Source organism: Schistocerca nitens, chromosome 3 (genome assembly GCF_023898315.1).
Source record: "Schistocerca nitens isolate TAMUIC-IGC-003100 chromosome 3, iqSchNite1.1, whole genome shotgun sequence".
In the NCBI taxonomy this organism is placed as follows: Eukaryota; Metazoa; Arthropoda; class Insecta; order Orthoptera; family Acrididae; genus Schistocerca; species Schistocerca nitens.
The window spans coordinates 75,094,495-75,121,108 of record NC_064616.1 but is presented as its reverse complement, the minus strand read 5'-3'; the positions used below and the strand labels follow the sequence as shown (position 1 = coordinate 75,121,108).

The 26,614-nt window shown below is 42.2% G+C and overlaps 1 protein-coding gene and 1 pseudogene across 1 annotated transcript in view; one reads left to right on the top strand and one right to left on the bottom strand.

Annotated features, from left to right (window-relative positions):
• Positions 1-26,614, top strand: part of LOC126249081 (mucin-17-like) — a 267,758-nt gene that overhangs the window by 167,798 nt on the left and 73,346 nt on the right. The window contains exon 2 of the mRNA XM_049950732.1: positions 1,557-1,617. Coding sequence (XP_049806689.1) covers positions 1,584-1,617 — 34 coding nt within the window. The 5' untranslated portion in view covers positions 1,557-1,583. The remainder of the gene's footprint in view (positions 1-1,556; positions 1,618-26,614) is intronic.
• On the bottom strand, positions 11,880-11,997 carry LOC126250487 (5S ribosomal RNA; annotated as a pseudogene).

Here is a 26,614-nt window from a genome sequence, read left to right as displayed (position 1 = left end):
TTTTGTTAATCGTGATCCCCTCGAGTGGCAAAGTACTTACGTTCAGTAAACTTTAGTAATGAAAAATAAAATGTTTTTGAAGCACTTACCGAGTTCTTTCTTCACTTCCAAAGACGATTCTTTTCCTCCAAAAATACCAACAACTTGTTCCCAACACGTGTTTTTCAGTTCGCGGTTCGAATAAAGCACGGATGATGTGTCCAAAATTGCTGGTCTCGCCTGAATTTCACATATAAAAGCTTCAGTATCGAAACTATCCCACGGTGGCGCACGTGCAAAACTGCAACAAAAGTGAGCACAGGTGAGCGGCAGGTAGCGCGTGGCAGGTCTGCTGGAGCTCCCATAAGCCGCCTTGTGTTTCAGCAGAGGCTTGGAGCGGCGGGTCTGCTGCCAGCGTCAGGTGGATGCCAGGTGCGGGAGGCGCCATCGAGCCAAATGTATTGTATCGGCCGTCTCTGCCAGCAGAGATGCCGTGGCATCCCAGTGCGGCAGGGCCCTAAGGCCTCCCAGACCAGATACGTTGACAGAGAAAATGACGAAATCCAATAAGCGTCGCTCTATGCGAACATTTAACAAACGATTGTACAATTAGCTTAATTGCTGTGTGGGTGAAACGCAAGAATGTCTGATTGTTAGCCCAGAAGTTAATTCGTTAACTAATACAGGCGTTAGAGATCTTGTACATTTGTCTGAAGAAATAAAATAGCTCGAAAACTCCCACTTACACAAAAATGCGAAACGAAGAACAGCGAAAGCTTATTGATTGTTTCTTTCTTGCCCTAAACTGTACGTAATTATGAACAAAAGAACAAAATTCCACAAAAAAACAAGTCTTCTTATTTTTCAGAGAATTTGTGTATGTTATTATTATTATTATTGTTGGCAATCACTGTAGTAGCTTGATAAGCATAACTGTTATAGACCAGATGCTATTAATTTCACATTGTCATATTTATCTGAATATAAAAATTTGTGATAGCCCAGAATGTATACTCACAAGCTGCCACTACTCCTTAGATATGAGCATCGTTCCGTTTCAAAATGAAACCTTTTAGTAATTCGAAAGTGGGACGTGTCTCTAGGTGACAGCTCCTGACTTAATTACTGCAAACTTCAGAAGCGCTGCAAATCAAGAAAAGGGCATTTGAAAATGAGAGTGCACACAAAAGAATCTTTTAAGTCAAAAAAAAAAAAAAAAAAAAAAAGGAAAAAGACGACTGCTTTCTTCAGCTTAGGTGGAATACGGAATCTTGGAGGGATCTAAAATAAATAACTAAAGGGGAGACACGATGATCACCATCTATTTGATGCTTTTATTCTGCCACACACAAAATGCAGCACAATAAAGCGCCGAAGATCCTGCAAGTGTCGGACGAGAGAGATTTTTATTTAAATGTGGCTTGACGACAGAAAAGGGAAAGTCTCTTGTGATCTGTCTGACACTGTTCTCCACGATACCATAATCGCGTGCCTTTGTCACAGATATACGTCGATTAGCTTTTATGCTACTGCTTTCCTGCCAGATTGTAACAAGTCAATCGTTTTTCTTGTTTCAGTGAGAAAGGACTTTGGTGGCAGCCACGATGGGAAGACACAGTCTTCTCCTACTCACATTAGGTAAGTAGTCGACAAATGGCATAAATTCTGCAAAAGTAGTTTAAGACAGCGTGTTTATAAACCACAATGTACGTGTCATCAGGGTGGGTAAGCTGGCGGAAAAGATCTGAATACATACTTGAAGGAAGTGAAGCAAAAATGACGAGATTTTTTGCAGTTTGATACTTTGACTTTTTTGGGAAAATATTATTAAAATTGCAGCAGTCGATAATTTTCCTGATCCTCTTTACTGGCGTAAGTATTTTTACTTATGTGCGACAAGGAGATATTATTTTATTCGTTTCAGTTTTGAGGGAGGACTGCAATAAAAATTGTTTGCTAAAAAATTGCGGAAAAGTATCAGAATACCAAAACTTTTTAAATACAGTGCCTGACCAAATAAAAAGGGAAGCATCCAGAAGACGTGGTCGGATGTCAATGTAACTTCGTTCACGTACACGTTATTGGCGGGTCTGCAAATGACTAGAGTTGCTATTCTCGGCGACAGGTACATCACTACAACTGCTCTTGGTGTTTAATGTTGTTATCAAGCCTGGTAGCGTGACATAAACAACGTAATACGTTGAGCGATCACTGTGAAGGACTGCGTACTCGCCCTGACACAACGTTGCCAGTAGAAAGCATGGGTCACATTTCAGTGTTGTCGGTGGAGTCTATCAGCAGGACGGGTTTCACTAGACATGGCCAGCACCTCAACAGGTATGTAAAGAGGAGGTTAGCAAAGCTTATAGGTGACAGCATAGGTGGGGTTGGTGGGAAAATTCCTGCAGTAGTGGGTGTTAGAGCTGCACCTTTTTTAGATTGAAGTCAGCTGATAGGTATTCCTGCTTAAGGGAAGTCTCTCTAACAAAGGAACCACTTTTGACAAAGCTTAGATATCCGAGTAACGAGGGAATTAATATATTTCATCAAAATATACAAGGTATTAGAGATAAAGTTAGTGAACTGCTTATAGATGTTGACTCTGAAATTATTGGTATATCTGAACACTTCTTAAATAAGGGGATAATTCAGAGACTTCCTTTACCAGGATACAGGTTAGCTGACAGCTTTTCGAGGAGCTCTTTGCGGTGTGGGGGAGTAGCCATGTATGTGAAAAACGGCATCCCATTTGAGTCAATTGATGTTTCAATGTACTGCACTGAAAAGGTGTTTGAATGTTGTGCAGGTGTGGTTAAATTTAACGGAGCTAAACTTCTAACTGTGTTATTTATAGATCCCCAGACTCCGATTTCACAACATTTTTGCTAAAGCTAGAGGAGGTTCTTGGTTCACTTTATAGGAAATACAAAAAGTTAGTTATATGTGGTGACTTCAATATTAATTGTATAAGTGATTGTGCAAGGAAGAGGATGCTGGTAGACCTCCTTAATTCATATAATCTTATGCAAACCGTATTATTTCCAACGAGAGTGCAAGGGAACAGTAGAACAACCATAGACAACATTTTTGTTCATTCCTCATTACTAGAAGGGCATTCTGTTAGCAAAAAGGTGAATGGCCTTTCAGATCATGATGCACAAATTTTAACTCTAAAAGATTTTTGTGCTGCAACACGTGTTAAATATAGTCATCAGCTGCTTAGGAAAGCTGATCCAGTTGCTGTAGAGACCTTTGTAAACATTATCAAGGAACAAGAGTGGCAAGATGTTTATAGCGCTGATACAGTAGACGATAAATATAATGCTTTACTCAAGACTTTTCTCGTGCTCTTTGAAAGTTGCTTTCCGTTAGAACGTTCAAAACAGGGTACTAGCACAAACAGGCAGCCTGGGTGGCTGACTAGAGCGATAAGAATATCTTGTAGAACAAAGTGGCAATTATATCAAAACGTTAGAAACAGTCACAATCTAAATGCAGCAGCCCATTACAAACAGTATTGTAAGGTGCTTAAAAATGTTATTAGGAAGGCAAAAAGTTTGCGGTATGCAGATAGAATAGCTAAGTCTCAGGATAAAATTAAGGGGCTCCGGAAAGGCTCAAAATCATGAAAAGTTCAATTTTTACTTTTTTGCGTTTTCTGAATCTGCAGACTATTACCTTTTAATAGATATATAATTTATTCAATTCCGAAGACTACAACTATTTTTAATTTTTTTTTAAAATGTGTTCTACATGGGCGTGACCCACTGTGGCGCTGTTAAACTGCTGTCAAATGGTGTTATTATTAACGTCCGTGTTCATCAGGTACATTTTAGTGATGTGAGATAAAGTATGTGTTGTGGCTAACCTGTGATGGTTCAATATATATCGCTGGTGTGATTGTCGATTGTTTCATGTTTATTTACTCTGTCGTTATCTCGAAAATATTCGTAATTAATTCTGTTTCTTGAGTCTCTGTTTTGTTGAAGTATAATAATGAGTAAAAGTAAAGTTATTAGAAATCCTCTGAAGGCTTTTAAGAAAAGGAGAAATGTTGGAAAGCCAAAGGTATGTGTTATTACTGTAAACAATAAAAACGATGAAAATCTCCAACATAGCTTGTGTCCCAAAGAATAAGACAGTTGGTGTAAATATAACAAAGGATTGCTAACTGGTGAAGTGTACACTCATAAGCATAGTCTGCCTCATGCAATAATGGAGGTGATAAAACCTATTTTCAGAGACTTAGCAGCACCTGAACTGTTGAAAAAGTGTATTCACGGAAAAACTCAAAACCCCAATGAAAGTGTAAATAGTGTTATATGGTCGAGAATCCCCAAGACTGTATTTGTTGGAATAGAAACACTTCCCTTGGGTGTGTATGATGCTGTTGCGACTTTCAATGATGGCAACATTGTAAGGTGCAAGGTATTTAGAAATATGGGAATGAAGATAGGTTCTAACATGCTACGAGCGATGCTTGCTTTAGACAAGGAACGCCTTCGGGCTGCAGACAGGGCTGTAAAGAGTCTAGAAATACAAGCAAGAGTAAACAGGAGGAGGAACAAGAGGAAGCTGGAGGAGGAGTTTGCAGAGGATGAAGATAATCCATCCTATGGACCTGGAATGCACTAAAAAGTTAATCCAATCTTTGTCGCTCGATTCCCAAAACTTTTATTTTCTCATACTAATTACATGTTTTCTAAGGATCTTCCAAACATATTTGTTTCAAACTTTCAGTAAATGTTACACAGTACCTTCTGCATAATTTAACACAGCCTTTTTCCAAAAAACCGTATATTTTTGAATATATAAATAAAAAATTGCAAAAAAATGTTGTGAATTTTCATTACAATTGAAAAAAAATCATCTTTAATAACTGAACTAAAATTTTGTAAAATCCCTGTGTTAAGTTGTAGCCCATATTCCAATAAATAAACTGTAAAAAGTTCAACTTCCTACCTCAAATACTTTGTGAGGAAAGATGTAATTTATAAGCGTTATTTTAACATTGCAAGTATAGGGCGTTCCGGAGCCCCTTAAAACCATATGGTCAGTCGTAAAGGAAGTGGCTGGTCTGCAGAGACAGGTCGAGGATATAGAATCAGTGCGTAGTGGGAATGCCCGTGTTACTGATAAGTCGCATATATGTACGGTATTTAATAATCACTTTCTGAATATAGCAGGTGAACTAAATAGAAACCTAGTCCCAACAGGGAATCATATACCGCTCTTAAAAAAAGTGTTCTGAGACTGTTACCTGAAATGCTCCTCCATGATACTGACAAGAGGGAGATTGAGTTAATAATTAAATCACTAAAGCCCAAGAACTCTCATGGATATGACGGGGTATCTAGCAGAATCCTGAAGTATTGTTCTATGTATGTTAGCCCAGTACTTAGCCATATCTGTAACTTTTCCTTTAGGAGTGGTCGGTTGCCTGACCGATTAAAGTACTCGGTAGTGAAGGCACTTTATAAAAAGGGAGACATTGATAATGTTGACAATTTTAGACCTATTTCTATGCCATCGGTGTTTGCTAAAGTTATCGAGAAGGTTGTATATACAAGGTTACTGGAGCATTTAAATTCACATAATTTGCTGTCAAATGTTCAGTTTGGTTTTAGAGATGGTTTAACAACTGAAAATGCTATATTCTCTTTTCTCTGTGAGATTTTGGACGGATTAAATAAAAGGTTGCGAACGCTAGGTGTTTTCTTTGATTTAACGAAGGCTTTTGACTGTGTTGACCACAAAATATTACTGCAGAAGTTGAACCATTATGGAGTAAGGGGAGTAGCTTACAATTGGTTCGCCTCTTACTTTAAGAACAGAAAGCAGAAGGTAATTCTCCGTAATATTGAGAGTGGTGGTGATGTTCAGTCCCAATGGAGGCACTGTTAAGTGGGGCGTTCCCCAAGGGTCGGTGCTGGGGCCACTGCTGTTTCTTATTTATATAAATGATATGCCTTCTAGTATTACAGGTGATTCAAAAATATTTCTGTTTGCTGATGACACCAGCTTGATAGTGAAGGATCTTGTGTATAATATTGAAACAGTATCAAATAATGTAGTTCATGAAATAAGTTCGTGGATTGTGGAAAATAATTTGATGCTAAATCACAGTAAGACTCAGTTTTTACAGTTTCTGACTCACAATTCAACAAGAACCGATGTTTTGATCAGACAGAATGGGCATATTATAAGCGAGACGGAACAGTTCAAGTTCCTAGGCGTTCGGATAGATGGTAAGCTGCTGTGGAAGGCCCATGTCCAGGATCTTGTTCAGAAACTAAATGCTGCTTTATTTACCATTAGAACAGTATCTGAAATAAGTGACACTTCAACACGAAAAGTAGTCTACTTCGCATATTTTCATACGCTTATGTAGTATGGTATTATTTATTGGGGCAATTCTTCTGATTCAAAAAGGGTATTTTTGGCTCAAAACCGGGCTGTTCGAGCTATGTGTGGTGTAAGTTCGAGAACCTCTTGTCGACCCCTATTCAATAGTCTGGGAATTCTGACATTGCCCTCACAGTACATATTTTCTTTAATGTCGTTTGTTGTTAGCAATATTAGCCTATTCCCAAGAGTTAGCAGCTTTCACTCAGTTAATACTAGGCAGAAATCCAATCTGCATGTGTAATGCACTTCCTTGACTCTTGTGCAGAAAGGAGTGCAGCATTCTGCTGCATCCATTTTCAATAAGCTACCACAAGAACTCAAAAATCTTAGCAGTAGCCCAAACTCTTTTAAGTCTAAACTGAAGAGTTTCCTCATGGCTCACTACTTCTATTCTGTCGAGGAGCTCCTGGAAGAGCTAAAAAATTAAGCAAATTCCAGTGTTACATTGTTGATTTTCTTTATTTAAACTTACGACTTGTCACCTGAATATGTTTTTTTATATTTAATTTTATCTGTTTCTAATATCGTGTTATAATTTCATGTATTGAATCGTTTCATGACCATGGAGACTTCTCCTTAATTTGGTCCCACGGAACAATAAATAAATAAAAAAGAGGCCTCTTGTAGGCCTCCGTTCGGCCGGCTGGTCGAGTCGTACAACGTACGGATTTATGCGGCATTCTGATGTAATATTGGACTACAAGGGAATGCGAGGGCAGACTTACTCGTCGACCACTACAAGGGAGGATCGATCACCATACTGCGCAACAAGCACATCGTAACCCCTTCCCATCTGCAGCTGCCATCCGAAAAGAAGTACTGGACTCCGTTCACCATTGATCGGATGCTAGCAGCATTGGTACCAGGGAATCACCGTCCCGTGCATAGGCTGTAGTGGCGCCCTGACCAGGAAAGATGGACCACTCATTTATGGCGTCACGGTACTGCACTATTGGGGATGACCATCGTTGGCGTGTAAGGTGCGACATGGGAGAGCTTCCATTCTTCTAATGCTCTGGAGAGGCACAATGATGTTACGCCTGCTGTTATGATAGGGGGAGCCATCGAATATGTCTTCAGGTGACAGAGAGTACTGACTGAGGGGACTCTGACGACACGACGGTAGGCCTCGGACATACTGCATCATTATGTGTTACCTCTCGTGCGACAGTATCGTGGAGCCACTATTTCAACAGGACTAAGGCTTGTGCACACTTGGCTCGTGTGTCTATGAATTGTTTGCGTGATTTTGAGGCAACACTGTGGCCAGAAAGATCCCCAAATGTGTCTCCAATACAACATGCGTGGGACCAACTGTGGCGTCATCTCCGTCCCACTGTCAGTATCGAGGAGCTCTTACAACCGTTGTGAGCCAGCTTAGCTTGCCACAGGATATGATACAACGGGCTTATGACACCCTTCTCGACCGAATCAATGCATGTCTACAGACCAGCGGGGGTGCAAAGTCATACTGATAATTGGATTCATATTGCCAAGTTATTTTTAAGTCTTCACTTTTTTGTCAGGCAGCGCAACTTCGGAACATAAATCTTACTTATCAATCTACCTTTAAAACTGCACCTGTACTTCGTAATCCGTACGACGTGTGGTGGAGAGCACGAGGATAATCTTTCTCTCTTCGTGTTGTAATCGCGCATGTTATACGACACGAAAAACTGCGGAAATCCCTTAGTAGGGAAGGCTAGGGTACATTTACGCGTATTTCTTTTCTGAATTTTTAAAAATTTCTTGGTTCGTTTTATTGAACTGAAAATTAACAATATTAAAGTGTAACATGGTTATACATTTCTAACTCAAAATTACATTTACAATTTTGTATAGTCTCAAGTCGAGTGTGTAAACGTGCCCCGGGAATGGGACAGATCTACGCACCTCTGGGGGCACGTTTGCACATATCGTGGATACGATAATGAGTAAACAAAACACGGTACAAAACGCTTAAAAATGTTTTATTCGCAGTAAACAAAATTATGGGTTCCTTATACCAAATAACGTGGTAAAACACAACAATTTTACTAGCAGCAAATACAATTTTGAACTTCCACCTGTTAGCATGATATGGTATAATAGAAGTTTCGATCTTAATTGAAAGTCTATTCATCATCACTAACCGAGTTGCATTTATGTACCCAAAAAATAGTGTGTCCCCTGTGGCACAATCCTCGTGAGGTCACCTATTATATCTAAGGTACTGGACCCATTCTTGATTTGTTTTTGACTGGTTGTATCGTTTCAAACAGTAAATACAAAGGCAATATTCATCCCCTTCATCAGCAGTAGGCGCATCCACATTTTCCCTTGTTCTTGATTTTAGAAATTTCTTGCCGTTACCAGTTCTTGCTCTCATAGAATTAACTCTTTCTGCTTCAGATTCATTGGATTCAAATAGCTCTTTTATTACGAAGTCTTCCTTTTCTCCTCATGTGCCTCTTTCTTGCCTTAACGTTTGCAGCTGTTGCTGTCTTAAATTTTCCTTGACTGAGTATAAGTTAGAATGGCTGATTTCCTATTTTTCTTCCCCTTATTGGTCTCATGTCTTGTTCGAGTTTTTTTGGAACGGTCTTAAATGCTCAAGGCTTGTTTAATCCCCCCGAGATGATGTATAAACACACAGAGGGTCGTGTTTGGCATCTGGATTACAGTCGCTCCAACTGCCCTACAAAATCAAATGGTTCAAATGGCTCTGAGCACTATGGGACTCAACTGCTGAGGTCATTAGTCCCCTAGAACTTAGAACTAGTTAAACCTAACTAACCTAAGGACACCACAAACATCCATGCCCGAGGCAGGATTCGAACCTGCGACCGTAGCGGTCTTGCGGTTCCAGACTGCAGCGCCTGTAACCGCACGGCCACTTCGGCCGCCAACTGCCCTACAAAGAGCGTGATTATTGGAAGAGGTTGTAGTGTTATCATCAATGGATTTTTTAGACCTCTAATCGATGTTTGGGCTGGTCTGTAAGTAACACGGAATGGTGTGAAATGCGAATCGTTAAAAACAAATTTATTCAATGCTGAGATTCCTTTCACTCTAAATCCAGCTATTGTGTTTGCTGGAGTTGCTGCCAGAGGCAGGGCTGACGCCAAAATTGAAGGAATGCCATGAATCGTCACAGGTTATCTGTTAGCAGCTGTCCATGTCTCCCATGCAGTATTAATTTTCTACAAAGGTCTAGAAGCGGCAGTTTGCGGCTGCAGTGGCACAGGAATGACAGAATGATTGCACCACTGGCCTTAAAATACTCTAATACTGCTCCTGACATGTGCGACTCGAAATTATTTAAAATCAGTATGCATGGTTTTGAGGCCAAACACCTCACGTGTGATAGAAACTGTTCGGCAGATTTTAAAAAAGTAGTTTCAGTTGTCCATCGAGACGGATTGGCTTTGCTATCACTGTATATTACGCCATCCCTTAGAAAGTTTCCTTAAAGTGAACTCTAAGGAATATAATAAAAGAGGAAATAAAAGTTCGGCAGCGCTCACTGAGTGGCCCATGGTTACCAGAGCTCCCCTCGCAGTAGACGTCATTTTCCCAGTTTGTTTGAAATTTGTGACGTTGTTAGACTTGCTCACAGTCGTTATTCCTGCTTGGTTGACGTCACAAATGAGGGCAGGGCCTATTTCAAGCCATTTGAGAAGGTTGTGAGCTTATTCAAAAGTGCTTTCACTTTTTTTTTCCTGCTGAAACTTGTGGAGCGACTTGAGCTGGAAGTTTGAGGAGACTTAAATAAGAGATTGTTTGTCGTTTTAAGAAACCAGTGAACCAGTCAGATCCTGCAGTCTCACTGTCAATCCAAACTTGGGGTATTGTACGGTGCAAACGTCGGCGTAAGTGTAAGCAAACCATCTTACTTCGTTGGGGGAGGGACCAAAATATATATCGGAAGCTTTCAGGAGGCATTCAGCTGGCAATTTCTCTTGCTCAGTAGAACTAAATACAAAGATAAACCCAAAAATAATTAGCATTTGAATTTTTATTCATTTTATGTACACATGAGAATTTTATTGAAATTTGGTAAGCAAATTATCTTCTATTTTATTGAAATTTGGTAAGCAAATTATCTTCTAGCATGATCCTATTACCCACCGCCAACCACTATACCCAGGCCTACCCTCATTTGCTCCCACTGCATTCACCTCCATACTTAATCGTTAAAAATGGTTCCCCCTTACCTGTTGATTTTTCTATCCATACAGAGGCAGCTTTTGAACTGCTGCTGCCTCTTTATCTGCTATTACTTTTGGTGCTTGTGCCGCGTCTTGGTCTGGCTCTTCCTCTATGACGATTGGATCTTCCAATGGTGGTACATTATCTCGTGCAGGTGTCATTACGAGCTACCTCATCGTCCGGTGCAGCATCAATAGTCTGTTAGACCAGAAATTTTTAGTTATGTTGCAGAGAATACAGAAAGGACTTTGTAAAACGAATACGTTGCTTACGACTAAAGATCATAAAAATTCAGTTACGTCTCCTATGTATTACAAATTCGCCGGGCGAAGTGGCCGTGCGGATCTAGGCGCTGCAGTCTGGAACCGCGAGACCGCTACGGTCGCAGGTTCGAATCCTGCCTCGGGCATGGATGTGTGTGATGTCCTTAGGTTAGTTAGGTTTAACTAGTTCCAAGTTCTAGGAGACTAATGACCTCAGAAGTTGAGTCCCATAGTGCTCAGAGCCATTTGAACCATTTTTTATTACAAATTCTTGGAGTTTTAAATTAGTTTTTCTCTTCCCTACATTTTCCAACTCGATGTTACTTTTCAACTCTTCTTCATTCAGGCTTGTCAATTTCTTACAGTAATTGCCTATCGCTTTGTCATTCAAGCCTAAGTCTTTCGCAGCCCCCCTTATCGAACTTTGTCTTCACTTCAGTAAAAGGACGGCAGTTGTCAGTATTTTCGAATCAAGCTTGCATCTGTTAGATCTTGGTTTGTAGTTTATCACCACCTAATAACGCAAGAAACTCATGAGATTCAGAGAAATTTATAACGTCAGATTACAAATAATTACACTGCACCAAAGAAAAAAGATCTGTGAAATATATTAAAGACAAGTCGGTTACATAGTCAAACATATGCAGGAGCACATTTACGCAATGCAAAATAGTGCACAGATGCGGCGCAACTAAATTGATTAAACGTGCCCCATCATCTTGTTTGAATTAGTTTCAGAAGTGCGGTTATAACTTTCTGGTTTTGAGATTATAGAAATGTACCTTGTAAAGTAGAATCATCTCCTGTAAACGGACATATATTTAGCAGGCAGCAGGAGCACTCCGTCTTCAGGCTACAAGTGGCCGATCGGGACCATCCGACCGCCGTGTAATCCTCGCTTAGGGTGCGGATAGGAGGGGCGTATGGTCAGCACACCGCTCTCTCGCTCGTTACGACGGTTTTCTTTGACCGGAGCCGCTACTATTCCGTCGAGTAGCTCCTCAGTTGGCATCACGAGGCTGAGTGCACCCCGAAAAACGGCAACAGCGCATGGCGGCCCAGATGGTCACCCATCCAAGTGCCGGCCACACCCGACAGCGCTTAACTTCGGTGATCTGACGGGAACCGGTGTATCCACTGCGGCGCGGACGTTGCCTATGTTTACCTATTCTCAAATCTAGAGGGTAGCCTCCCTACGTGCTTCGACATATGAGTAACAGAATTATTCACCTTGCACAAAAACATAAATAACGTGTTCTTCGCTCAAAGACGTTCACTCAACTGGTGACGTGAAGTTTGTGGGGGACCTCACTAGATGATAGCTCTAATCTTCCATTGTCGGTAGCGCTCTAGCAACAATGATTCCCGAGAAAAGTGCTTTGCTTAGACGTGCCCCGTGCGTAAACGTGCCCTGGTCCTCCCTACACACTAAATTTTCTAAATTTTACTTCGGAGTCATTAGGTGAGATGCAAGTTTAATGAAGTAATATGCTAATGTGATTCGTACTAGAATGTGTACCCTCGAAATTTTTAGAGCTAGGTCCTCTGCATTGTTTAAATTCTTTCTTGATGCGTCCCTCATAAGAGTTTGTAGAGAATTTCCATGGTGAAGTGTGCAGCTCTTCTCTTGTTTGATTCTCATCCCTTTCTTCTTCTTCTTCTTCTTCTTCTTCTTCTTCTTCTATCTTCGTCTTTATCACTTTCCAAGGACATTTAAACTTAATGTTTTCTTTTCTCTTGTCGTCCGATATCTCTTCGTACTTTCACTATTTCTTGCTTTCATTCTCCTGATTATTTCTTGCCAGTCTTCTACTAAAGCTTCTCCGTGAGTCCGTGCTTGGTTATTAATCTTGGAAAGGGTAGACGATTTGTTATATCTTTTTGTATGATGTTCATGCCTTCTGAATCTTGCCTAGTTTCCCCTAACCAGCCGATTTGCGTTAATAATGTCGAGTAGTCTTTTGATGTCCATTCAGCAAATAGTCTCTGATTGAGAGAGTGCTTCCGGGAAAAGAAATTTCTTGTCTTGTGATAATTCCGCTTTGTGCGGCATTAGTTTTTTGGTGAAATATTTGAGCGTAGCGAAAACAAGACTTCCTAGAAATTACAAGATGAATTATTTCCCGAATCTGCATAGCCAAACTAAGAGTGGGAAACGGTCTAATGGGGATATCAAATTGATCATAGTGATGTATAGTTTTGCAAAGGAAGATATAACGGCTTGAAAAAATCAGAGAAATTAATGGAACTTAATTAACGATTTGAGGGAAAATTACACAGCAGATTTTTCTCCGAATTTTCATAGCCAAAAGGAGAATCGGAAATGAACTAATGGAGTATCAAATTGACCAGCGTCAGGTACAGTTTTGCAGAATGAAGTTTTACCTGCTTGGAAGAAATCAGTGTAATTAGGAAAATTAAATTAGTGATCTGAGGGAAAATTTTTGTCCGATGTTTCATAGTCAAACGAAGAGTAGGAAATGGAAAAATGGGATATCGCAGTGACCTGGGTGAGATAGTGATCGGGAAAAAACTTGATTATTGATTTTGAAATATTTCACGAACAGCTATATGGATAAAGTACCAAAAAGTTCATTTCTTCGAGGTCTAGTTATTTTGCGCACAAAAAGTGAGATTGGCGTAGAAATTGTGGAATTACCGTTCTTATTATACGTGTATGTCAAGCTTTCTGAAGAAGACTTAAAAATAAAAATAAATTGAAGAAACGGTCAAATATTTTGTGAAATGATTTGTCTAAAAATACGAAAATTAAAGACAGATTTGACGCACCTCATTTGCTGTACGTGGTTTCGAGCATCATTCAGAGGTGAGTCAAATATTTATCTGATTTATTTTGTTTCTTACTTTTCCTGAAATCATTTCACAAAACATTTGACCTTTTGTTTCAAATATTTTTGTTAAAGTGGTTCCACGTTGTTCTACAAAATTTCGGGAGAACTGTCAGATGTCTGTAACTTGCTGGTACGATATTTTGGTGCAGAGTCTTTTTGTCATCTTCAGGTGAATACTGACTCAGGCACATGCGTGGTATCCTAATTGGCACTGCGCATGCGTTGCTGGAGCACACGCGCTTCTGCTTGTCTGCGCGCCCGCCTCTTCGCACGGTTAAGACCGGAGGACAACGCCGACCACGCGGAGCACGAATGTTTTCTATAAGCGGCTCCTATGCAGAATTTAACTGGAAACCGCCGTCTCGATTCGTAAGAGATTCACACAGTTGTATTGCCAGAGATTCACCGACGACTGAGCTCCAAAAGTTTGACGTACGGGTCACAATTTTTGTTTCATTATGTTTCATCGAATGACCAGTAGCAATACAGTATTCAGCGATAGAGGAATTATTTTCTTGGAGGAAGCGAGTATGCCGCTGATGTTCTATAATGCGATCCTGCACAGTGTGCGTCGTTTGCCCTTTGTAATATTTGCTATTCACACAGAATCCTGTAAACATTTGCATTGCTCAACTCTAAATCGTCCTTAACAAATCCCAGAAGCGCTGATATTTTGGAAGGAAGTCGAAAGATAACTTAAACTTTTTGTCTTCTTAATATTCCGCCTATCTTAACTGCAACATTTCCGATATATGGTAGACAAGCAGTCGTTTTGAAGGCCTTATCCTCATCCTTGTTCATCCCGTGTACGCCTGTAGCTCTCTCTGCACTTCTTGGGACAAATATCCGTTGTTCAGGAACACAGTTTGCAGGTGTTCCAATTCCGTTTGCACGCTACTGGCATCTGAGATGTGGCATGAGCTCGGTGGAACGCCGATCGTTTTGTGCAGGATGGTGACAACTAGTGGATGTAAATAAAGGACAGTGTAAGTAGCCTTTCTAAACACTGAATTGGCAATGGTGCCATCACTCTTACGTCACACCAAGATGTCTAAAAACGGCAGGCAACCATCCACGTTATTACGAATGCCTTTCGAAGTCTCTGAAGAAAGATATCTGTAAAATCATATTATATTATTCATCATTAGTAGAACGTACCTGTCGCTTTGATGCAGATTTTCCATGTAGTGGATTTCCTCACAACATGTCTGGAGACAATTGCCATGGCCACTAACCTTGTGTAGTTTTTCTGTGTTATATTTAGTTTCCCTCCTAGCCCTGGTAGTTACAACTAAATCATCATCAAGAGCTCAACAATTAGCATTGATTTCGAGTCCAAAATTTCCGTCGATTATACCTTCAATATCATATCTCTTTCCCATCCTCTTACATAGGATAGAACAACATAGTATACATACACCATGAAAATTGTAGCTGCTATTGACTATTAGATCAGGAGATATCAGTCGTCAAAGTTACGGTGAGAATACTGCAAGTATGAATGATTTATCACGCAAATGCATTATTTGAGACAGATAGTCAATAATATGACGTGGTAACTCTAAAACAGAGTTAATCACTTGACTACACTATCAGAGGAAAGAAATATGTAAGTCAGGAATAACAGCATGGTCAATGTATAGACATTTCTCGCAGAGTGCACATTTGATGAAAGCAGGTTGGTCACAGTTCTCATGGAAACACTCTTCCGTTAATCCTACTTCGAAGCAGTATTCCAAGAATCTTTTAAATACACAAGGAAAGCCTTTGGTGTAACCACGTTGAAAAAATGCAAATTTGATTATGTAAAAATGAAATGACACAATTTCAGAGACTTTACTGGTCTCATACAGATATGATTTTATGTATATAGACTGAGGCGGCGAGTGAAAATTTGCACAAGTTCGACTTCCGGCTTTGGTCCAAATTTTCGTTCGCCGCTTGAGTCAATATATATAAAATTTGATTAAACTGGAGAAGCGTGTCGTCGCGAATTGTCATTACCGTTGCAGCATGGCAGCTAAAACTTCACAAAGAGCTTTTTTTCTAGTCAGTAACAAAACAGAACTAGTTTATTTCTATTCTCCGTGACAACTAACGTGACCTTCCCTTGTCAGACTTCACCAATAAACTTTGTTTTTTATGTTCCGTTTGTAAGAGTCTGGTAGGTTCTCTGATCTTCCTGTCCACTCTGAGCTCCTCTAAAGCGGGTAACAAAAAGGTATAGCCAAACTTTCAGGAAACCTACTTCACATGTACAGGTAGAAAACATGTTTTACGGATACTGGCCCGAAAAACTCTTTATTTCCATTTTAGAGCTGATTTTCTACTTGTCTCCATAACATCATTAATCATGAGAAACAGAGCAAAAGAATCTACCAGCATTAGATGAAATGTTTTCTAAGAAAAATGTTCAAACTACCCTCTTGGTTACTGCATCAAACTCTTTCAAATGTTCGGAATTCTCTCTGTAACAAGGATACATTCATCGGCCCGCCGTCGCACTGAATCCCTGATGCGCTGATGCATCTCTGGAGAAATGCTTATCGCTTTACAACCTTCCACAATACAGGCACGAAGACTCTTTATTTCTTGTACCTGGGTTCCGCACACAGGAGCTTTCAAATACCTTCACAAATAAAAGTCTAGTGCGTTTACGTCCGAAGAGCATGGAGGACAAGGAACTGCTCCACATCTACCTATCTATCTGTCACGGAATCTGTTATTTAGAAGACCGAAAATTAACACTGAAGGGAGGAGGAGCTCCATCGTGCAGGAAGTACATGTTTTGTCGCACTCGCAAAGGCACGTATTCTACACTCATGCTCATAAATTAAGAATAATTGCAGAATGTGGTGCTACACAACGTGGCACTCCACAAAACTGGCGCTAATAACATAGGCACATAGGGAACACACACCACACACATCTGTAAGTCCACCGTATTGGTGATAAGTTGAGTAAACCGTCCCGAAACACACGTGCTACAAAACGCTACTGTTTCCTGCGCATGTACCCCGACATCAATATGGGATATTATCACCTTGCACACGTACACAGGCCGCACAACGGGTTGGCATACTCTGGATCAGGTGGTCGAGCAGCTGCTGGCGCATACCCTCTCATTCTTGCACCAGTGCCTGTTGGACCTCCTGAAGTGTCGTAGGAGTTTGAAGACGTGCAGCGATACGTCGACCGAGAGCATCCCAGACATGCTCGATGAGGTTTAGGTCTGGAGAACAGGCAGGCTACTCCATTCGCCTGATATCTTCTGTTTCAAGGTACTCCTCCACTATGGCAGCTCGGTGGGGCCGTGCGTTATCATCCATCAGGAGGAAGGTGGGACCGACTGCACCCCTGAAAAGGCGGAGATACTGGTGCAAAATGACGTCCTGATACACCTGACCAGTTACAATTCCTCTGTCAAAGACGTGCAGGTGTGTACGTGCACCAATCATAATCCTACCCCACACCATCAAACCACGACCTCCATACAGGACCTTTCAAGGGGTTGGTATCTGGTTCCTGGTTCACGCCAGATGAAAACCAGGCGAGAATCACTGTTCAGCAGTTCTGGGATCGTCCGTGAATATAACTTCCAATGACCATGTACTGTGTTCTTGACACCAGGCTTTACGGGCTCTCCTGTGAGCAGGGGTCAGTGGAATGCACCTTGCAGATCTCCGGACGAATAAACCATGTATGTTCAGTCGTCTGTAGACTGTGTATCTGGAGACAACTGTTCCAGTGTCTGCGGTAAGGTCCCGAGCAAGGTCACCTGCAGTACTCCGTGGCCGTCTGCGGACACTGCTGGTGAGATATCGGTCTTTTTGTGGTGTTGTACACTGTGGACGTTCCGTACTGTAGCACCTGGACACGTTTCCTGTCTGCTGGAATCGTTGCCATAATCTTGAGATCACACTTCGTGGCACACGGAGGGCCCGTGCTATGACCTGCTGTGTTTGACCAGCCTCCAGTCGCCCTAGTGTTCAACCCCTCATAACGTCATCAATATGTGTTCTTTGAGCCATTTTCAACACACGGTCACCATTAGCACGTCTGAAAACGTCTGCACACTTACTCGCTGCACCACAGTCTGACATGCACCAACACACCTCTTCGTATGTGGACTGCTGCCAGCGCCATCGTGCGACGACTGCAGGTCAAATGCACCGCATGGTCCTACTCCGAGGTGATTTAAACCCACAAACCGCCCACCAGAGCGTTGTTTCACCATGTATCAGCATTATCCTTAATTTATGAGCATGAGAGCAGCAAGCCGGCCGAAGTGGCCGTGCGGTTAAAGGCGCTGCAGTCTGGAACCGCAAGACCGCTACGGTCGCAGGTTCGAATCCTGCCTCGGGCATGGATGTTTGTGATGTCCTTAGGTTAGTTAGGTTTAACTAGTTCTAAGTTCTAGGGGACTAATAACCTCAGCAGTTGAGTCCCATAGTGCTCAGAGCCATTTGAACCATTTTTTGAGAGCAGCAGAAGAGGTAGAGTATTCTCTAGGAAAACATGGTAAATTACATCGTTGAACCTGTGTGGAAGAGCTTAAGGGCTTAACAGTCACCAACAATGGTGGCTCAAACGCTGACAGAAAATCGTTGTTGATGACGTGTTCCCCAGGGATATCTCAGCGCATCAGGGACTCAATGCGACAGCGGTTTGATACATGTATCTTTGCTGACCGAGGGCACTTTGAACAGTTCATTTAAGCAAGGGTTTCATCCCGTAACCAAGAGGGTCTTTTGAACATTTCATGAAAGAAACCGTTACATTTAATACTGGTACTTTCTATTTCAGAGTGTTTCCGTGATTAGCGTGATTATGGAGAGAAGTAGAAAATGAGCTCTAACATGGAAATAAAGCGTTTCGGGATCCATGTCCAGGTACACTGACGGAAAAAAATCGCAACACCAAAAAATAATTAATGTTGAGTAATGGAATTCTGGGAACACATTTGTCTAGGCAACATATGTGAGTGATTAACATTGCAAGATCACAATTTAATAAGAGCGAGATAAGACATTGCAAATGTGAAATGCTGGTACATTAATAACCGATGTAAACGCCAGAATGTTGACTGCGGGCGTGTAACCGGTAATGCATTGTGTTGTACAGGTGCCGGATGTCAGTTTGTAGGATGGAGTTCAGTGCCTGTTGCAATTGGTCTGTTAACATAGAGACGGGTAACGCTGGATGTGAGCGACGCTGGCGTTGTCTTCCGATGATGTCCCATGTATGCTCAATTGGAGACTGATCTGTTGATCGAGCAGACCAAGGCAATATCTCGACACTTTGTAGAGCATTTTGGGTTACAACAGCGGTATGTGGGCGACCGTTATCCTGTTGGAGGATAACACCTGGAATGCTGTTCATGAATGGCAGCACAGCAGATCGAATCACCAGAATGACGTACAGATTTGCAGTCAGGGTGCGTGGGACAACCATGAGAGTATTCCTGCTGTCATGCGAAAACGCACTCCAGACCATAAGTCCAGGAGTAGGTCCAATATGTCTAGCAGTCAGATAGGTTAATTGCAGGCTCTCAACTGGTCTCTTTCTAACCAACACTGGTTCCGACGCAGAACCAACTTCATCAGAAACAAAAGCAGACCTCCACCCTGTCCTGTAATGAGCGCACACTTGACACCACTGTAGTCGCAAATGGCGGTGGTTTTGGGTCAGTGGAAAACACGCTAAAGGGCATCTGGCTCGGAACTGTCGAAGTAACCGATTTCTAATAGTTGCATGTGTCACTGAGGTGTCAACTGCTACTTAAACTGCTGCTGCTGATACAATACGATGCGCCAGAGCTATACGTCAAACACGATGGTCTTCTCTCTCGAAAATTCCACGTGGCCTTCTGAAGTCCGGTCTTCTTGGTATGTATCATTCTGGTGACCACCGCTGCCACAAATCATATATAGGGGCTACATTCCTGCCAAGTCTTTTTGCAATATCGCAGAAGGAACATCCAGCTTCTCATAGCCCTATTACACGACCTCGTTCAAAAGTGAGGTGTCTTTGTCGCCTTAAAGAGATTCTTGACTAACATGAACTCATCACGTCCAGTCTCAAAGGTAACTGACAACCGTTACAGCGTGTATTTAAAGCAAACCTGAGTTGCATCCTCACAGTGGCGCTACTAGCGCTACATTTACGCGACTGGAGCGAAATTTTAACAGATATTATTTTTGAGATGCAGAAAGACGCCTACCAAAATCCATTTATGTCGCAAAAATCCTTCTTGGTTTCGTGAATTTTTTTTCCCTCAGTGTATTTTCTTCCGCTACGATTAAGGAATGTTTCCTGAAAATTTGGCCATACCTTTTTGTTAGACCCTGTATAGTGTCAAAAACAGTTTGCCTATCGACAGTCATAGGTCTTCTTAAATGTTCCATACCTCTTCTACGCACGATCGAGTCCTGATAGTTACCAATCAGGTGGTCAGTCTGTTGTTCAAAACGTTTAAGAGAGCCTTAGAAAGAATTTTGTATGAAGACAACAAAAGAGATAAGCGGTGGGTCAGTGAACATTTCCAGTCCTGTGGAATCGTTCCAGTTCCTCAGATCACCGTTAAAATGTGTGTATTTTTTTAAGGGTTCATCTGTTCCTAACTTCCATATCTCAGCAATAACGCCACCTGCTATGGGCTTTATTTTTTCTACAAGATCTGACGATATCTGCTGTTCCCTGTATTATTGGTGATACTGAAGCCGTTAATCCAAATTGGTATGTGTCCCAAATGGAAGCAGTTCTGTAGAATTGATTGACTGAGGGTCTTGTAAGCAGAATTACTCCTAGGTAAGTAGAATCATTCCTAGGGTGAATTACGTTTCTTAGACTTGTTGTGATAAATCTCAGTACTCCGCCGCTCTGTGGCGGAACAAAGTGCATGAAGCTTCCTCTCATATAATGAGCGTGACATGTTAGTGATTAAAAGATAGACTCTCCAAATTTACGTTTTGCCTTGTTTCGCTAAATCATTTCTTTCAACAGGTTGTGGCTGCTTCCTTCTCTCATCCCCGTATTAGTGAAATAATGCCACAGCCATAATGACTTCGATGTTGATGATGCCTTAAACTATAGCCTTCTTTCGTTTCTTTTCCTTCCTCTAATGCAGGAAAGTTAATCATGTTTGATGAGCAGCACAGGAAATACCTGTAAGTATAGTTTTTATAAACTGAAAGCTCTTGCTCTGATTTCTACTTTTTTATCAGAATGAATGTTTAGCAGACCATTCGAATTAGTTTTCTATAGTTGGATGACGAAGTCTCCACCTATGCAGCTTCACGATGCAGTAACGTTAAACACTGAATTACATTGTCATGACATTTTTACAGAAATAGATGCGTCATCGGTAAATCATCACCTGTGCTGAAGTTAGGGAGACAAATCTGTCTCCCAAACTTCTTCTACCGGCCACCAAATGTTATAAGACGTCAATACAGCATTTAAAGCAGTGTGGACACTTCTGCGAAAAGAATGGGGTTGAGGGTACAATTCAGGAAAGAGCTAGTTATGTCTAAAGAATATTCGTTCAAATTTCACCCGCCAGCCACAGTGGAGTTTGTGACTGTAATCAGCTACTTTGTACTCGCATGAAGGTACGTTATGAGAGTAATACCACCCGAAAATCATCCGAGACGATACTATTGACTGAGAATTAGAAATAAGGAGGAACAGATGAAACTGGAATAAAAGTCGAGTGACACAAGTTAAAACGCTGAAACTGAAATGTGAATTTCATGTCATGGAAAAACCGTCTGACAGAAAGTGCAAACTTCGTCCAAATGGATGCCCTTGCAACGGAAAACGAGGAAAAGCAGACCTAAAAGAATATGACATCACCAAAGACAGCATGAGACGAAAATTAGTAGAAATGATTGCAAATGTCCTCTGTTCCGTTGCTGAGGGCTCGCAAAGGCGCCGAAAATCTGATTTAACTGTGTACGGCGAACTTCAAGGTACCATTCTGTGAGAAAGGTGTTACATCTTGTTAAGAATACAGAAAGGCAGTCTTAGTCCTTTCTCTATAAACAACTGTCACGTGAGATGAAAATTCTATTCTCTGTGTTGGGCGTGATGGCACTGCAGAAGCTTCAAATTGCTTCCTTGACAGGACGCAACTCCAATTTCAAATAAGTAACCGTTCTAGTACTGGATAGTGTTGCTGATTGTAAAAAATGGCTGTGAATGCACTGCTGTGTCTGTACACATTTGGAAATGAAAGGGGGTGCTACTCGGCTGAGCATGTGGGGTTACAACAGGGGTATGTGGGCGACCGTTATCATGTTGGAAAACAACCGCTGAAATGCTATTCATGAATGGCAACACAACAGGTCGAATCACCATATTGACGTACAAATTTGCAATCAGGTTGCGTGGGATAACCACGAGAGTGCTCCTGCTGTCATATGAAATCGCATCCCAGACCATAACTCCAAGTGTAGGCCCAGTGTGACTAGCATGCAGACTCGGTTTAGACATATGAACTACCTTCTTGAAAACGACAAACAAGGCCGTCAGACACAATTTTCTTCGCTCCCGCCGTAAAGTTGAGTTGATAGTTCGAAATTTAACGGAGAATTTGGCATTCAACCCGGTAATCATGAAATGTGAAAGCATCTTTCTCTGTATCCATAGCCAGCAAAATTACATAACGAATACTTTATCGATCGCCAGTATTCTAAGCTCTTACCTCTAGACCGACTGGCATCCTGCCGACAAGTCTTAGACATCCATAGCAGCCCTGTGAACGCAGGAAAAAGGACAGAAAGCTATGGATTGATCACCCGTCGACTATAATATCATTACAGACGAAGCACAGACAAAGATAGGACGCGACATTCACCTTAATCGTTTTAGGGAAACCATGGAGACCTAAATGTGGGAGATGGAACGGGGATCTTGAACCCTTATCTCCCGGAATGTGAGTTGAATGAGTAACGGGGAGCGATCTCCGCTGTAGAGATAACACAGTAGTATACAGAGAATAAAAGCAGGGTCATTTACCGTTCTGTACTAGCAGGTCTCATTATTAGTTGCTCGTCGTATGTCTCAACGAATGCCGCTATACACTTCTGCTGACAATCTTGCGCAATACCAAGAAAAATGTTAATGTGTCACGGTTTATAACTACGCAACATGTCGTAACACGTCACGCGGATAACGTCATTCAAAGGACTGAGTAACCGAGAAATTGTTTAACGGTGTCTATTTGACACTGAAGGGAGATTGGTAATTATATAATAGTTTCTTGCACCATTCTTCAGCGTGAAAAGATCAAATATAGCTGCTAGATGTACGGTTACCAAGGTCTGGAGTGCGGAGAATCAGTCTTTATGAATTTGTACACAGTCGCTGTCCCTGACATATAGCACTGTGTGACTTAACTACCACAGGAAGGTTCTTTTTGCTCTCTGTGTGAACCCTCTAACACTGCGGCTCATCATGACCCAATCTCCTTCGTAAGGTATTGAGCTACAACCGACTGCAAATGTCACCTCTGACTCTGAGGTTAGATGTAGTAGAAACTTACGCATGCTTTCCCTCTTATGCGTTGCTGACGCATTGTCTTTCGGAATCACCAACAGTCGAGAGAATTACAACATCACGGTTAATACACGCAACTTAGCGGTCTTAATACCACGTATCTGCAATATGATTTGGCGTAGGTCGCTGGTTCAAAATGGTTCAAATGGCTCTAAGCACTGTGGGACTTAACGTCTGAGGTCATCAGCCCCCTAGACCTAGAACTACTTAAACCTAACTAACCTAAGAACGTCACACACAGCCGCGCGGGATTAGCCGAGCGGTCTAGGGCGCTGCAGTCGTGGACTGTGCGCCTCGTCCCGGCGGAGGTTCGAGTCCTCCCTCGGGCATGGGTGTGTGTGTTTGTCCTTAGAATAATTTAGGTTAAGTAGTGTGTAAGTTTAGGGACTGATGACCTTAGCAGTTAAGTACCATAAGATTTCACACACATTTGAACATCACACACATCCATGCCCGAGGCAGGATTCGAACCTGCGACCTTAGCTGCAGCGCGGTTCCGGAGTGAAGCGCCTGGAGCCGCTCGGTCACAACGGCCGGCCGGGTTGCTGCCGCAGCGAAGCTTCCGAACTGATCGGGAAAAGGCACAGATCATTTCCGTCTTCAAGAGGGTCCGTTGGAGAGGTGCACATAAATACAGTGAGGTGACAGAAGTCATGCGATAGCGATATGCACATATTTAGACGACGGTAGTATCGCGTAAACAGCGTATAAAATAGCAGTACATTAACGGAACTGTCATTTGTTCTCAGGTAATTTATCTGAAAAGGTTTCCTACGAAATTATGGATGCACGGCAGGAATTAACAAACATTAATGCGGAATGGTAGTTGGAGCTAGACGCATGGGACATTCCATTTCGGAAATCGTTAGGGAATTCTACATTGCGAGATTCATAGTGCCAAGAGTGTGCTGAGAATAGCAAAATTCAGGCATTACCTCTCAGCGCGGACGATGCAGTGGCCGACAGCCTTCACTTAACGACCGAGGGCAGCGGCTTTTCCGTAAACCTGTCGGTGCTAATAAATCAATGTGGGACTCGTCAGGGCAGCGCGGCGAAAGTTGGTGTTAATAGGCTACTGCAGCAGCCGCCCGACGTGAGTGCCTTTGCTAACAGCACATTTCCTGCAGCTCGTGACCATGTTGTTTGGAACCTAGACGACGGGAGAGTCGTGGCCTGGTCGGATGAGTCCCTATTTCAGTCGGTAATAGCTGATGTGACGCAGACCCCACGAAGCCATGGACCCAAGCCGTCACTGTGCAATCCAGTGGTGGCTTCATAATGGTGTGGGTTGTGTGTACAGGGAAGGGACTGGATCCCATGGTCCATCTGAACCGGTCATTGACTGGAAATAATTATGTTCGACTACTTGGAGACCATTTGCAGCCGTTTATGGATTTCATGTTCCTAAAGATGTCATCGGGCCACAATTGTTCGCGACTGGTTTGAAGAACATTCTGGAGAATTGGAGTGAACGATTTGGCCATACAGATCGCCCGACATGAATCCCACCGAACATTTATGGAACGTTATCGAGAGGTCAGTTCGTGAACAAAATCCTGCAAGGGAAACACTTTCGCAAATATGGACGGCTATAGAAGCTCAGTATTTCTGCAGGTGACTTCCAACAACTTGTTGAGTCCGTACCACGTGGAACTGCTGCAATACGCTGGGCAAAAGGAGATCCGGCACAATATTAGGAGGCATCCAACGACGATGTCACCGCAGTGTATATCATTGACACTAATCTGTCATAGGATAATGGAATATGTTTCAGACCCACATATTTTGACCTTTATAGGCACTAATAAACTTCTCTGTAGAAACAAACATGAATTCCTCGAGCAACGACCTTGTGGAACTTAGTTGGCTCTGATCGCCGCCAGACATACGACAGCGGACAAGTTGATACCGTGTTTTTCAGTTCTCGAAAGCATCCATTACAGTTCTGCGCTGACACCTAGTCAAAAAAATTATTAAGCTTACGGAATATTGGTCCAATATTGTAAATGGATGGAAGATTTTCTGACAAATAGCACTCGATGCGCCAGACAAACAACGACAAACATCATCAGACGTGAAAATAGTTCAGGGCGTACTATAAACTAGTGTTACAACTAGCGTTGGCGACATACACTGAAGTGACAAAAGTCATGGGATACATTCTAATTTCGTGCAGAAACTTGACGTGGCATGGACGTAACACGGCGGTGGAACTTGCGTTCAGAAGTATGGATCCATGTTGCCTATATAGTCGTCCGTCCAATGTTGTCGGTGCAGGATTTTGTGCACGAACTGACTTCCCGATTATGTTCCACAAATGTTGGATGGATGGCCAAATCATTCGCTCGAATTTTCCATAACGATCTTCAAATCAATCGCGAACAATTGTGGCCCGGTGACATTGTCGTCCATAAAAATTCCATCGTCGTTTGGGAACATAAGGTCTCCATATAGACGAACATAACCATTTCCGGTCAACGATCAGTTAAGTTTGACCAGAGAACCCAGTCCATTCCATGTAAACACAGCCCACACCGTTATGGAGCCACCATCATGTTGCACAGTGCCTTGTTGACAACTTGGGTCCACGGCTTCGTGGGGTTTGCGTCACACTCGAACCCTACCGTGGGCTCTTACCAACTGAAGTCGGTACTCGGTTTCCAGTCGCCTAGGATCCAACCGATATGGTCACGTGCCCAGGAAAGACATTGCAGGCGATGTACTGTTTGTAAAGGCACTCGCGCCGGTCGTCTGCTGCCATAGCTTATTAACCCCAGATTTCGCCGCACGGTCCTAACGGATACTTTAGTCGCACGTCGACATTGATTTCTGCAATTATTTCGAGAAGTGTTGCTCGTTTGTTAGCTCTGACAACCCCACGCAAATGCCGCTGCTGTCGGTTATTAAAACGCAGATCTTCGGCCACGGCGTTGTTCGCGGTGAGAGATAATGCCTGACATTTGGTGTTCTCGGCACACTCTTGGCACTGTAGCCCTCGGAATATTAAATTCCCTAACGATTTCCGAAATGGAATATCCCATGCGTCTAGTTCCAACCACCATTCCTCGTGCAAAGTCAGTTAATTCCCGCCTTGCGGCTATAATCACGTCGGAAACCTTTTCACACGAATCACCTGGGTACAACTGACTGCTCCGCCAATGTACTGCCTTTTTACACCTTGTAGACACGAGACTAACGCCATATATACATGTACATATCGGTATCCCACGACTTTCATCGCCTCAATGTATCTAACTCCACTGCAGACTATTAAAATTGGCACTTAGGGAAAGGTAGAAAGTAACTAAGTTTGACTTAATGTGTGTATCCAGTACAGCAGGAAGAATGCACAATTAAATT